At 44.6% G+C, this 15,150-nt stretch overlaps 1 protein-coding gene across 4 annotated transcripts in view; it reads right to left on the bottom strand.

The window, feature by feature from the left end:
• The window catches only part of CNOT1 (CCR4-NOT transcription complex subunit 1), a 185,816-nt gene that overhangs the window by 71,689 nt on the left and 98,977 nt on the right, over positions 1 to 15,150 (bottom strand). For 3 of the 4 annotated variants that reach the window (XM_081963628.1, XM_081963627.1, XM_081963629.1), the window contains exons 20-23: positions 13,818 to 13,942; positions 9,962 to 10,248; positions 1,718 to 1,796; positions 651 to 881 (exon numbers count right to left, since the gene is read on the bottom strand). In XM_081963628.1, coding sequence (XP_081819754.1) covers positions 651 to 881; positions 1,718 to 1,796; positions 9,962 to 10,248; positions 13,818 to 13,942 — 722 coding nt within the window. The remainder of the gene's footprint in view (positions 1 to 650; positions 882 to 1,717; positions 1,797 to 9,961; positions 10,249 to 13,817; positions 13,943 to 15,150) is intronic. The other variant, XM_081963630.1, reaches the window with a different exon arrangement.

Here is a 15,150-nt window from a genome sequence, read left to right as displayed (position 1 = left end):
AGGGGGAGACGATGACAGAGGGACACTTTAACCTGAAGAATTTCCACCCTTGTTTTAAAGCAAGACAACTGATAAGATATTTGAACAGCTATAAAGCAAAAAGGCAGGCAGAGAGCAGAATGTAGGCAATAATTGGTATAAGTAATACAATTCAGTTAATTATATACAGGGAGTCCTTAACTTACAACCACAATTGAGACCACTTTCTGCTGCAAGGTAGCTATTAAGTGAATCACATCTGATTTTATGACTTATTTTGCCTTGATTGTTAAGCAAATCACTGCAGTTGTTAAGTGAATCACTAAGATCATTACACGAATTCAGCTTCCCCCACTGCCTTTGTCAGTCAGAAGCCAGCTGAGAAAGTTGCAAAAGGAAGTCACATGATCCTGGAACACTGCAACCTTGTAAATATATACCAGTTGCCAAGCACCCACATTTGGATTGTGTGACATGGGAATGCTGTCATGGTGGTAAGTGGAGGACTACCTGAAAGGCATTAAATGCAACAAAGCAACTTGGCTGTTTGACTATGTCCTTATTTAAGGACCAAAGTTTTTGGTTTCAAATGACAAATTAAACAATTGCATTCATTCATCCCAAATCTCCTTCATGTGCTTCCTGCTAGATGCATGGAAGCAAAGACTTACTGGCACATCTTTCTTGAAGCTGACTCGACCCACAGGCGCAATGGCTGTCTTTGCCACAGTGCTGGTGGCGGTGGCGGTGGTGACTACAGTGCTAACCTGGCCGGCGAGAGGCGTCTTTGCTGGGGCCTGGGCCTGGGCCTGGGCCTGGGCCAGGGCAATACTTCCAGGGGTGGTGATGGACCCCTGCATCTTCACCGGAGGATCTCTTGATTGCTGTCCATATTCAATGTACTTCGACAGACAAGGAAACGTTGTTGTTAAAATTCATATACAACAAACCTTAATCCTAGAAGCCCTTGTAGAAATTTCTAATCTTGATACGTGACTAAATAAAATAGTTATTTTATTTCACACATGACATCTACAGAGTTCATGCAATCACTGATATACAAATTTGGTTTAAATAAAGTGTCAGCAAATACATAAATTTGTCTCAAACTACCAGCAGGAATACTGAAGTTTGCAAATACTAGAGGGAAGTTCTTGCAAATTTCAAGAAAACAAACAAAGAATCCAGGGGAAAAGCATTCTAAATCAAGCAGCCTTGGAAAAAAACCCCAAAGGTTTCTGTAATGTCTGAAGAAGCCAACTTCCATTTTGGACAAATGATGAGTACAGGAATTCTGAAGTAATAGCATAATCTTTATAGTTGACCATATGTTTTTAATCCCAGGTAAAAGTACAATAAGGCTACTTCATACAGAAACCCTTCCAACTGACATAAGATTAATGCAGAGGTCCTAAACCTTCTGGGCTTGTAGTATTACAAGACCATCAAAAACTTAACTCCCCTGTTCTTCTTCTGGGCAACAGGCATTTGTTCCACCCCTTTCATAACTCTTTATAAAACATCTGACAAAAATTAGAAGGAGTTCAAGTTAGCTGTTCTGTAACTATAATACACTGAGAGTTAAAGCTAAGGTAATTTTCCATGAAGGAGCTTGTTGCAAAGAATTTTTACAAATCCTTACATGCCCCTTTGTAAGTGTTACTGAACACAAGCGTAATTTGTTTCATATTGCTTTACTCCCGACTGATTTACTTTCCATAAATTTGTTAATACACACCTCCTGCAGGTGATGAGGGAACTGTATAAAGTGACTAATAGAAGCCAGGTGCTGACAATACTGAGGGTAGTCCTTCAATCTGTCAATAAAATTAGCTATTAGTAGTAGGAAATAAACAGTCTGATCCACAACTATTAGCACAATATAGAAACAGTTAATCTTTGCAAAAACAGCCACGCCTCGTGAATGTTTTGCTTCTGATCAGCAATTAAAAATAACCCGAGAAGGAAGGTCAAGGAGGAAAAGTGACAAAAGCAGTATTGTAGCATTGCGACACAAGGTCTCCACCTTCGGTATATGCACCCTGATGTCCTATACATAAAGTCACATGAACGTGCAATAGTTAAACACTGCTTTATCATTTTGATGAAAGCATCAGATCCTGCAGACACCTTTGCCAACAATTACTTTTAAATGACTGGGCTAATAGTTGTGACTACATGTTGCTAAGAAATAACCTATTGCAAACAAGCCAAATTATCAGGCAAAGGTCCATTTTTATAGCAAGGAAAATATAGCCACAGTAACAGATTTTCATATGTGACTGGAATCTTCAGCAAAGACCAACTCTGCAGAGATCATTTCCCCAAGAACTCTTATGGACAGAATGTTTCTTTTCATTTCAATATAACCAACAGTAAAATAACCCCAGTTTTGCTGTGGAGTGTCCAAGCCATACCGACCTTATAAATAGATAACTTTGGCATTCTTTTACTATGAGCACACTGGCCCACATTAAAAATGAAATTCTGTTGACTTCTCTCAAGGGAAAGTGTATATCTACTCACATACATAATCCACATATACACATGCTATAAGACATACATAAATATATACCTGCACCACACATGCATACACACACACACATCCATTTTGAATACAAAACTCACAAGATTAATGCTAAGGTTAATGGAACAAAACTGTAACTGAATCTAGATGTTCTGCTTCCTCTCAGACGGTAACAAGGAAAACAGGTCGTGAAGAGGTGTAGTGTCCCAGAAAATCCTGCAGACTCTGCTCAAGCAATGTTTATATGCTATGGCCTGGATAGAATTATCTTTTCTGCCATCCTCACTACTCTCCACCCTGCCTTCAATAATGCTTACAAACCAGACAATAATGCAATATGACAGGATGCTCTGGATCGTCCTTATATAGAAAGTGGTAAGGGCAGAGGAAGATGTTGTCTTATGCAAGGCAGAAAATGCAGGCGCTGCTGTGCCTGCTTCACCAATATCTCTCTGTCAAGCTAGTCTATTCTTGATGCTGCTAACCACCTCCACAGCTGAACCATTAATACATAGAGGTGTGTGGCTGGCCTGCCTTTTCTGAAATTGATAATGATCTCTTTAGTTTTTTCTATGAGGATGTTTTTGCTACACTAGTTCACTAAACCTTCTACCTCCTTGCAGGAAGCCCCCTGTTTGTCATCTTGAATAAGGCTCACTACTGTCGTATCATCCACAAACTTCACAATGTGGTTGGCTCTAAACCTAGCACAACAGTCATGGGTCAACAAGGAGAACAATAACGGACTTAGAACACAGCCCTAGGAGAACCTGTGTTCAAGAAAATGGTGTTAGAAATATTAGTCCCAACTTGCACATACTGGGATCTATCAAAAAGAAAATCAAGAATCCAGTTGCACGAAGGAGTATCAAAGCCTAAAAGGCTCCGTTTGTTTACAAGATGCTGAGAGATGATTATTCTATGTGTGTTGCGGGAGATCCAAGGAATGGGTTAATTTTGGTCTGCTTGCCCGGAGACTGAATTGAAGAATTCTTGACCACGCCCCCTCCACTTGGCAGCTCAGTTTTTCAATGAAGACATGGCAGGTCCGAGAGATAAAATCACATAAGTTGAATTCTGGAACATCGGCACCGCCCTCTTCTAGTAGAGAACCTGGAACAAGCTGGTCTTCAGTTGGGATCTTTCTCCTGTGCACTACTTGAAGAATCCAAGGATGGGATATGCCCAAGCATAATGTCCTAAGGGCGGGATGTAAACTGGCCCAGGGTCCCAGAGTCCGAGTGAACCGCCTGTAATACCTGCTTTCCGAAAGAAGCCTCGGTCGAAGCTCAGCCAAGCTGCAGTCGTAGCTACACTCCTAGTGGAGTGAGCCGCGATGCGGCGAGGCAAAGGTCTGGCTTGGATCTCGTATGCTTTGGATATACAGGCCTTTAACTACTGACCTATGGTGGAAGAAGACACCTTCTGACCCATAGATCCTGGCTAGAAAGTGCCGAATAAGGATTCAGTCCTTCTGAAGGATGCTGTGCGCTTGACATACTGCCAAAGGGCCCTCCGAACATCGAGGTGATGCCATTTCTGCTCGCGTGGATGTGCTGAATGAGGACAGAAGTCAGGAAGTACAATTTCTTTGGCTCTATGAAACCACGAATTGACCTTTGTCAAGAAGGAAGTATCAAGTGGACCACTCTGTCAGGGTGGAAAATGCAGAGGTCATCGCGAACCAAAAGGGCTGCCAGTTCCGAGATCCTCCTGGCCGAAGAAATGGCCACGAAAACCACTTTAAAAGTCAGAAAGCAAAGATTGATGGTGCATATGGGCTTAAATGGAGCCAATGTAAGTGCCTGAAGAATGATAGACAGGTCCCAAGACAGATAACAATGCACCACAGGTGGCCTAAGATTCGCAGCTACCCTCAAAAAGGCCATACCCTAGGACAGCGATGACGAACCTTTTTTGGCTCGCGTGCCACAAGTGGGGGGAGCGCAGGGGGGTCGTGTGCGGGCGTGCTGTACCCATAATGTAATGCGTGACCCCCCCCCGGTGCGCATGCGTGCAGAACGCGTGACGCCCCCAATTTTTACATGCTTTTTTCGCCCTCCCCAGGCTCCAGAGGTTTTATAGGAGCCTGGGGAGGGCGAAAAGAGCCTCCCCCGTCCCCCCCGGAGGCCCTCCGGAGGCTTCAGGGACCGTCCGGAGCCTTCCCTGACGCCTTCGGAGTGCGTAAAACCACCCTCCGAGCAAACCAGAAGTGACTTCCGGGTTGCTCGGAGGGTCTTTTTAAGCGTTCCGAAGGCTTCAGGGACCGTCCGGAGGCTTCCCTGAAGCCTTTGGAGCGCTTGGTCGTTTTAAGGGCTCCGAAGGCATCAGGGAAGCCTCTGGATGATCCCTGAAGCCTTCGGAACACTTAAAACGACCCTCCAAGCAACCCGGAAGCAGTCCTTGGAATGATGCTATGGGGACGGCACCATCTGCAGAAGGCAGATCATGTTGTGGTGTAAATACGCATGGTGGAGGGCCGCCTGGATGGTCTTGATGACCCATCTAGAAAAGTTGTCCCATGTCAGGATATCCCCTTCAAGTGCCAGATAGCCAATTGAAGCTACTGTGGCTTCGGGTGGAGTAGGACCCCATGGCTGAGGGATATCCTGTTGTCCGAGATTCTCCAGGGTCTGGCAATGGAGAGACTGACCAGGTCAGTGTACCAAGAGCGACGTGGCCAGTGGGGGGCAATGAGCAATACTTTTGCACTCTCCACCAGTATCTTGCGAATCACCCTCCGGATTAGCGGGAGAGGTGGAAAAGTGTACAACAGCCCGAGGCCAGGGACCACGAAGGGCGTTGAGCCCTTCCACCTGGGAATAAGAAACCTGCTGAAGAACCGTGGTAAATGGGCATTCTCTAAGGCTCGTTGCCTGCGCTGGGCATCTTTATTGGCCACAGCAGCCTTGGACTTAGCCTTAGCCTTAGATTTGCTGGCCGTGCCCCTTGTAGAGGGCCTTCCTACCCTGGCAAATAAGGTCGCTGGGAGAAACCTCTGCACCAGCCACATGGGCAGTCATCCGATCTGCCATTGTTGTGAACTCCCAGGGTGGTAGGATAAATGCAAACCTGTAACCGACACCCTGCAATCCTACCTGCCAAGTTATAAAATGGCCACTCAGTGCGGTAACTCCGCTAGACAAGTCAGAGGTAGACACTGTGAGAAGATCAGCTGGAGAAAGAGCGACTCTCAAGGCAAATAGAACCAACCATAACCGAAAACAAAGCGAGATCGCAACCACGCTGCCGTTCTCGTTGTTGCCTTGCTTGAAGTGCAGTTTGGGGAGACAAAATGGCGCCTGCGCCACATAACAGCTCGTTTGGTGCCAAGAGAAAGCCAGGAAATTCAAATTGCAGCAAGCAAAACACAGCTGCAGCAAGGCAGCTCCCCGGCGTGGGCGCCACCAACGCAGACAGCAGGTGACTTGAAGATGGCACACCAAGCTTCAGAACACACCAAAAAACACAAGACGCACACTTTAAAGCCAGGAAGGACTTGAGAATAGTGTACCGATCTCTCAGCACCCGGGAGAAACAATTAGCAGTGAACGGAGTAGCTCAAGCGATCAAGTAATAGCGCCGTGGCTGCAAAATCCGTCTATCCGGACCTGGAAATGAAAACCCTGGTGGCGGTCATTTCCGGCAGACCAGGGAAAACCAGCAGTCTCACATCAGCAGCCCACCAACATCAGACAACCAGGCTAAATAACTAACCACTGTGCTGCAAAAATAATCCAATTCTTTGAAATATTTCCAACTGAGCTGGAGAAAACTTGATTACATCTCTCGGACCGGTCATGCCTTCATTGAAAAACTGAGCTGCGGAGTAGAGGAGCCGTGGTCAAGATTTCTTCAATTCAGTTTCTGGGCAAGCAGACTGAAACTAACCCATTCCTTGGATTCTCCAAGCAGCACAGGAGAATGAGTGTTTCTTTCCTCTAAGTGTGCCAAGCTCAGATGGAGAACAAAAAAAATAGCATGCTCTGAAGAGCGATTTGGAGGGTAAACGAAGTGAAGCAAGTCAAATGCTGGAGGGAGACTGGATACAATCAATTTTTTGCCTCTGCCTACCAGGTATTCATCTGGATAGCGTCCTTAGCCTAGTCAGCTTCAGCACATTAGTTCGCTGGTTGTGAGCCCTAGTTGGGGCTGATAAGCAAGTTTCAAAAGCACAGCTGATCATCGCAGAAACCGTCTTTCTCCTGTGGGCTGCTTGGAAAATCCAAGCATGGGATATGCCAAAGCATAGATTCTTAAGGATGGAAACTAGATTGGTCCAGGGTCTCAGAGTTGGAAAGGACCCTCTGCAGTATAAGCCGCCCGAATGAATCCAGTTTATAATGCTTGACAAACGGCGATGGGGATGACCAGGTCACTGCCCTGCAGATCTCTACAACAGAAGCTTGTGTTGCCCAGGCTGTGGTGGTAGCTGCACTCTTGGTGGAGTGAGCTGTGATACGCCAAGGCCTGGCCTGGATTTCATAGGCCTGGGCTATGCACACCTTCAACCAGCGCGCCACGGTGTTAAGTATTATCTTCTGACCCATAAATGCTGGCTGAAAGGAAACAAACAATGATTCTGTCTTCCTAAAGGATGCTGTTCGCTTGACATACCTACAGAGGGCCCTCCTTACATTGATGTGGTGCCACCTTTTCTCTCGTGGATGTGTGAGCTGCGGATAGAAGTCCGGGAGAATAATCTCCTGGGCCCTGTGAAACCATGAGTTGACTTTGGACAAGAAGGAAGGGTCTAGCTATAACACAACTCTGTCAGCGTGGAAGATGCAGAGATCATTGCGCAACGAAACAGCCACCAGCTCCGAAATCCTCCTGACCAAGGTGATAGCCACAAGGAAGGCGGTTTTAAGAGTTAACAGTTGGCTGATGGTGCGTAATGGCTTGAACAGTGTGGAGGTTGCCTGTTGCTACTTGCTCAACCATAGAATGTAGTGCCTTAGTAAATTGATAACAATGGGTACTAAAAGTGGCCCTGAGCAACAGGGGTCCGGCTCTCAGTACAATCACGCTTTTCAGGGAAGCGGCAAGCAGCAGATCTGCTGGCACCAAAAATAACCGCTGTGCTTTCCAAATTAGCATAATAAAATGGTGCTAATAGCCGATTGCTCGTCTGGCACCTACACAGGAAGTGCGGCAATCCAAGTCTACAACAAAATGGAGCAAAAGTGGTGTACCAGCTTCCCCTGCGATCCGAAAAAACAAACGCCACAGCTTTTAAGGGTACAAAAAGCAAAAAGAATGGTGCGATAGTGGTGTACCACTCTCCAAGCCCCGCAAGTCAAATGCGCGGTTAAGGGAGGCTAGCCCAAGTGATCGGGCAGTATCTCTGGCTGCTGAGGTTCCTTGGTGCTAGGGGAACAGTAATTAAAAATTTGCTGACCAGTCGCGTATGGGTAGTGGCGGTACTAACCGGCGGACGGGGAAAACCAGTGGACTCACCTGCAGCCAAATAAGAATCAGAAAATCCGGACTTCAGAAAAGAACAACCACCATTTCAACGAAACCCGAAAAACAAAAGGAACAATAAAATAAAATAAAGAAAATATAGAATCCAAGCTATGAGTAATCTTTGTCTAGATGGGGCTAGAGAAAAGTTATTTATGTCTCTCCAAGGCTGGACTGAGTTAAAAAACTGAACACTACCAGTCAGAAGAAGCATGGTCAAGACTTTTTTCTAACTCAGTCTCTAGGCAAATGGACAAAGTTAAACCCATTCTTGGATTCTCCAAGCAGCGCATAGGAGAATGGAGCTTGTTGTTAGTCCTCCATCTTCGCCATGTTTCCTCTTTTGGTCATATTGCCTCCTCTTTTGATGACAGTCAGCGCCGGAGGAAGACTTCCCTCCTGCAATGGCTTCCACCCCCCCGCCCTTACTTCTGCTGCCAAAAATGCCAAGCACAATATTTATGAAGAGAAACCGAGCATCTCAATGCATTTGGCCATTTGCTGGTAGCATAAAATGTTATTTGCTCTGCCCCTGATCCCACCAGAACAGTGCAGAACCCCAATCCCCTTGGCTTTCAGGAGGCCTTGAAGTGCTGGCTTTCCCCACAAGTGCTGAGTGCAGAATAAGCCCAGGAAGATGATGTTGACATGTGTCAACCCTGAAGTGAACCTGTAGGAGGCCATCTTGGAGGCTTCAGGATTGTCACACACCACCTGTGTGTGTGTGGGGGGGGGGGGGATAGTTAAATGCGGTTTGATAGACAAAACCAAGTTTTCCTGTGGGAATCAAGGACATTCTCACAGGTGGCTGGCCAGAGGAGAAGCAAGTAACCAAGCAACCAGCCAGCAACTGGATTGGACAGCATGACCAGTACTTGGGGGAAGGGGGAAACTTTTACTTTTAATTAGGTGAAAGCCACAGGAACTTGAGAGTCAGCTTTCACCAGTTGTGCCAATACAATGTTTAAATTGTACTTTGAGGAATCTACCTGCCTCAAGAGTTCTCATTTTTATGGGTACATTACTTGGAATGCTGACAGGCTGACCTAGAGTGCCATGAGTCTCTATAGACTTTTATGAGTTCTTATTGATTTTTATTCCAACTGTTTGTGCTTTTATTGTTTTGTGCACCATCCTGGGTGGTTGTTTCAATATGGGCAGCTATACAGCTCTTTTAAAATAATGTAAAATAAAAACAATTATAAATTCTTTTGCAATGATCAAGCTTTCCTAGGTGAGGCTGCAGCCAGTGTCATCTGCTGGTCCCACCAAATCATGGGAGAGGAGGAAACAGGAGGCAAAAGCAGCTACAGCCATGGGAATATCAGAGGGCACAAAGAAAGTATATAAATGTAATGGATTATTAGCAAAGATTCATTTGCTCTGGAAAGAAAGAAATATTCTTTCTTCCTTGGGACTGGGGAGGGCAAAAACGAGCAAAAAACGATCTGTCCCCCCCCCCCAGGTTCCAGGAGCACTCTACAACCCTCCCAAAGGTTGGCATGCCCCCCCTTTTTTTGCAAAAAATGAGGCATGCAGATGGTTTGGGAGGCCTGCAGAGTGCAAAAACGTTGCATCTTATAGTCCGAAAAATATGGTAAGTGCACATGTGAACTGTATATACTGGTATACTCTATCATTCAACCATTCAAAGGGAGCAGTATGTAGAACAGAGAATTATCATTAGCCATCATTTTAGCAAAGATTGAAAATCCTTCAGCCAGGATCTTCAAACTAAATCTTGTACCTATGTCCGGGTTAGAAACATTACCTTTGTTCTAAAATGTGAAATCTTTTTATTAATCTAAATGTCTATTGGATGCATATATTTGTTATAGAATTCATCTAAGAAGTGCAATATGCAGTTTATTTTAAATAAACAATATATCACCAATTTTGTAAATCTAAATATACTGCTAAAGGGGATCTATATAAAGATTCCCTCAAATGTTTCTGAAAGAAATTAACAAAGAATTAAGAGATACCCACCTATTTTTAAATCTATCTAGTGCAGCAATTCCAAAATAGTACATTTTGGATGTAAAAGGCTTTCGTAAGGCTTCAAGCACGTAGCGCAGGGCCAGGCCCAGGGCCATATAGGTTACCAATCCCTTCTCAATTATCCCACCAAAGAGGCAGGCTGTTATGTGGAGCTCTTTATCAGGATATTGTGGGAAAAAACGATATTCTTCAAATAAGTTCCTCAGCATACAGTTAAATACTTCTCGCTCTCGTTTAATGTTAGAGTCCTTAAATCTCTGTAGCATTTCTAACACCTGTAAGAAAATCAGAATGTTATAAAGAAAATTCATTTGTGCAGAGCCCTACATAAAATTTAAAGTTTTTTGAGTTAATCAAGCCAAAGTTTGGCTAGAGTTCACTGTAAACAAACTCGTAAACATAACTTTCATTTGTTAAACTAGTTATCACAAGATTTTAAAAATAATTATTACATTCTTTTAAGGAAGAAAAGGTCAAGCCTGCCACAAGTTGACCTTGACTCCTGATGAGTTCATGGAACATTCAGTTAAAATTCAGTTATCTGACCATCTTTGTTTTTTCAAGACAACCCAGGTCAGTGGCCATCTGCTATGATATATTACAGTTATGTTTCTTAATACTGATGAATCACAAAACGAGTGTATTTTAAAGGGACTATAAAATGATTCAACTGATACTTTTAAGCCTTCCTGACATTTAAAGATGGAAAAATTCTGTGTCAGCCTCTATATCCTTGCTTGCTATTAGCTGCCATAGTAATGGGGAGGGAGGAGGTTTCATTATTTGGGAGGGGAATCATGCTGGGGGAGATATCTCAGGACGGAGGGAGTTTTGTTCTCACCATCTTCTGCGCATGCTGAATGGTCTAGTTTAGGCCTGGTCAAGGTCAACCGTCTCTGCATACCAGATAGATGAGGCCATCTGAAGATGCACCCCACACGACACCATTGGGGACTGGAGATTGGACATATAGCTTGGGGTTGTTGGGGAGGTATTTGGGTAAACCTTTGATATGTACAATTTCACACCTTTAGCCTCAGAACTTGCTTTACTTTCGTTGCATTCACTTCATATTCAGTAAAAGTATCTTTTCTCTAAAACCATGGAGTTGGGGATTTCCTTTCTTGAATTTTGAAGGAGGCATATCTGATATGTTAAAGCTACCGAGGGGGTTGCACAAATCATGTCTAACCAATGCAGCGACTAGGAGGACCTGGGCGCTGCTGGATTCTCTCCTCCCCTGGCTCATCCTGACTGGGAAGAAACGGAGTGGATGGCTGAACTGAAACTTGAGGTCCGGCCCAGATGGTCATTGGGAGTGGGATGGATGGATGGTCCAGAGGAGATTCCCATGGGACTTGCAGCCACCCGGAGCCAGCAGGCAGAAGCTGTCTGGCAGGAAGCTGACAAAAAGGACCTTCTGCTGACACAAGCTTTATACCTCTTGCACAAAGCCCAAAGTCGGAGAGTGCATGAAAGGTACACCTTACCGGAGTGTGGAGGGGCTGAGCAGGCGGGGGAGAGGGGAAGACGAAGCCCCGGCCAACCCAGAATCAGCCCTGGGAGCTCAACCAGGACCAGTGCAGGAGGCCGGAGCTCTAGCAGCAACAGCGGCCCAGCCACCCCCCCTCCCCCTAGGGGGGTAGCTCCACGAAGGCTCCGAATCCCAAAGATTCCTCCGCTAGGAGTGAAATATGGAGGGGATCCCAAAGTGCTGGGATTTTTCTTAGCTCAAGTTTGGAACTACATGCAGGAGTATTGGAAGGATTTTGCATCAGAAGCTGCAAAAGTGAGATGTGTTACCATGATGTTGGAGGGTGCCGCAACTGAGTGGATGGTGACCCTTCACAATGATTACCCAAAGCTGAGAGTTTACGATGGTTTTATGACGGCCCTGAGAGCACGCTTTGAAGACCCCCTTGCTGATCAGAAGGCAAGGACCAGGATGAAATCCTTTGCCCAGGATCGGAAATTAGTGGCAGGATACACTCAGGAGTTTTGCGAGCTGGCTGTATACATGCGGAGATGGTCGCAGGAGGCGCTGATGGACAGTTACAAAGATGGCCTTAACAATGATGTCTACCAGCTCTGTGTTAACTGAGGGGCTCCCTGAGACTTTTAGCACTGGTATGTGCTGGCTGCGGATATGGAAATTGATCTGGCCAGAAACCAACCACCAGGTCGATGGCATGTTTCAGATGTGGTAAGGAGGGACACCAGGTTGCCAATTGCTACGCTAAGCCTGGCCATAAACTGACCTCAGCTGGAGGGAAAAAGTGGGAGAAGCGGCCAGTAAAACATCATAAAACAGCTACAAAAGATGTGGAAGTTGTTGAGTTCGCTCCTCCAGGCCAGGAGGAGTTGGGAACTCCAGCCACCCCAGGGGAAAGCGAAACTGACTCCAATGACGACCTCCTGGTAAGTCCACATGTGGGCCCTATGACCATCCCAGTAGAATTAAGGGTGCCTGCAACTGGTGCACAAGGGAAGATACTGGCCCTTTTAGACTCTGGTTGTACCAGGTGTGTTATTAGCCCAGAGGTGGTGGAGAAAATGAGGCTAAGACTGAGAAAATGAAATTACCCATTGCTTTTTGCCAGCTGGATGGGTCAGTAGCTGGGGGGGGGGGTACATTTTATGACTGAACCAGTGGAGATGTGGATAGGAGACCATTGAGAGACTTTAAGTTTCATCATCATCCCTGGGATGAAATGGCCCCTCATACTTGGATTACCCTGGCTACGAAAGTGGAACCCTGAGGTGAACTGGAGGAAGGGACTGCTACGCATCCATTCCATCCAGCAGGGAAGGGGGGGGGTGGTAGGGAAAACCTCCTGCATAGCCAAGGCCACGAAGGAACTGGCAGCGGCCGCAAGCAAGAGAATTGAGCGGGAGGAGAAAATCCACAAGGAATATTGGGACCTCAGGGAGGCATTTAGCGAAAAGGCTTCTGATAAGCTCCCACCCCATCGCCCTACAGACTGCAGTATATAAATCCTCCCTGAAGTGAAACATTCTGACACTTCTGCCGTAAGTAGATTAAGTAGGCATGCAAAGGAAAAATTATTGTTCCGGACAAGAATGTATGCTTAAAATTGGGTCCAGTTAAAGCCTGAATTGTTTTCAAAAATACCAGTGCATGTTTATTTGCTAGATACTCTTATTATCTAGTATATAATAAGGCATACTTAATAAAATACATCAGCAATGAGATTTACTAATAGCTTAATGTTTAAAATATAGGTAGTCCTCACTCACCAACTGCAATTTGAACCAACTCTTTTGGTAAGCGGTACAGTCATTAAGTACAAATCAAGTCACCACATCAATTTATGACATTAGTGCTGGCTTGGTCATTAAGTGAATAACCACTAGTCGGTAAAAGTGATGTGATGTAACCATCTCTTGGACTTTCTGCTGGCCTCCCCATGGATTTTGCTTATATAGTCAGCTTTGAAAGTCAGAAATGGTGATCACATTGCAGAATACTGCAGCCATAGTAATGAACATGTTGCCAAGTACTGAAATTGTGATCACATGACTGTGGGGATGCCACGATGGCTGCAACTAAGCGAACCAGTTGTAAGTCTCGTTTTTTACTGCTGTTGCAAGGTTGAAAGGCCTCTGAATAAGTGGTCAGTAAGTGAGAACTACCTGCAGCAATTTTGTTTTGCATACAGCATGTACTGGAAATGCAAAGGGTTGCTGTAACTCTACAAAAGCATTATTTCAAAACTTTCAATATTTATTATTTTGCAACCCAACAGAAAGTACCATTGTCAGCACCTGCCATGCCAGGAGTTTGATAATACTTGAAATAAAAGCATCTGCTCTCCAAACTCACCTCATCTACAGACATGGTGGGATGGGGTGGGTGATTATAAATACGCTGAAAATAGCTGTTGGCTTCATCATCAATCTCTTTGCTAAAGTGCTGATTAGCCTCTGGCCATACCTGAGATAAGTCAGCTGTTTGAAAAAGGCATGTACAAATTAAAATCATGAAATGCTGGAAAATGCATTTATTTTATGGCACCAAGTTAACAGAAGCCACCCTACAGTGTTTCAACTGCCTGTACCAGTCAGGGAAGTCATTGGTACACAGCACACTGATTGGCAGAAGCTGAAAAGGTGGTCATGATCCAAAAAAGCAAACATTATCTCAGATGAGGATGCTCTACGTCAGAGAGGAGATTTGGGCAGAGGTGGACAGTGCAACCTTGGCACGAAATATAAAGTATGACACAACTTAATAGTTGTGGGGGAGTTAAGTGCCTAGGTCACATCATTAGTGCTAGGTCGTCATCATCATCGCTAGACTAGCTCTGACTATGTGACCTAGTTGGATAATGAAATGTCTGTGAGAAAACAACCGAGCTCAAAAAACACAAAAGCTAAAGATGTTTGGAACAAAGTACTCTCGATTTAACAAAACAAAAAATAAACTATTCAGCCACAGCCACAACCATTGAGAGAAAAATAAATGAAGTATTTGCAGAGGAGAATCAGTTTGGGTAGTGGTTAAGATTAGAAACTGGGAATCTCTGAGCTCTACTTCTGTCTTAGGCATGAAGCCACCTGGGTGATGTTGGGCACTCTCTTGGCCCTAAAAAAAACAAGCAATGGCAAACCATTTTTGAAAATGTTGCCAATAAAACCAAAAAGGCTTATTCAACCAATGCACAGGAATATTTGTGCAGGTGGAAGAAAAGATTATTCAATATTAATATATCCTACAGGATATATTACAAAAATATTGGAAATTTCAGTAAGACAACAATCTAGCATACTGTGTGGCTCCAAACGGGACACAAAAGATACACATTTTGGAATGGTCTTTGGATTCCTACACAATATGAGTGAACATCTGTGAGAAGATGTCAAACATGCTGTACATTAAAATATTCTTGAGAACTGAACTGGAACAGTTCCTTAAGGAAATGGGAGGGGGTTTTCAAAAGAAAAAAAAAGAAAAGAAAAGAAAAGAAAAGAAAAGAAAGAAGAGACCTTTTTAGCTGGCTAAAGGAAATTTTGGGAGCTGTAATTTTTAAAGGGAGCGTTAAAAAGTACTGGCTGAAAGGGTGTCCACAGCTCTGCACCTGCCAGAGTCCTTTTTTATTACATATACAACATCATCCACCCCTGCAGCGTAAATCAACAAAGCTGTGGGCTGGTCA

Source organism: Natrix helvetica (genome assembly GCF_964273705.1).
Source record: "Natrix helvetica genome assembly, chromosome: 10".
In the NCBI taxonomy this organism is placed as follows: Eukaryota; Metazoa; Chordata; class Lepidosauria; order Squamata; family Natricidae; genus Natrix; species Natrix helvetica.
The sequence above is the reverse complement of the archived record's forward strand: the minus strand, read 5'-3'. Positions and strand labels throughout refer to the sequence as shown.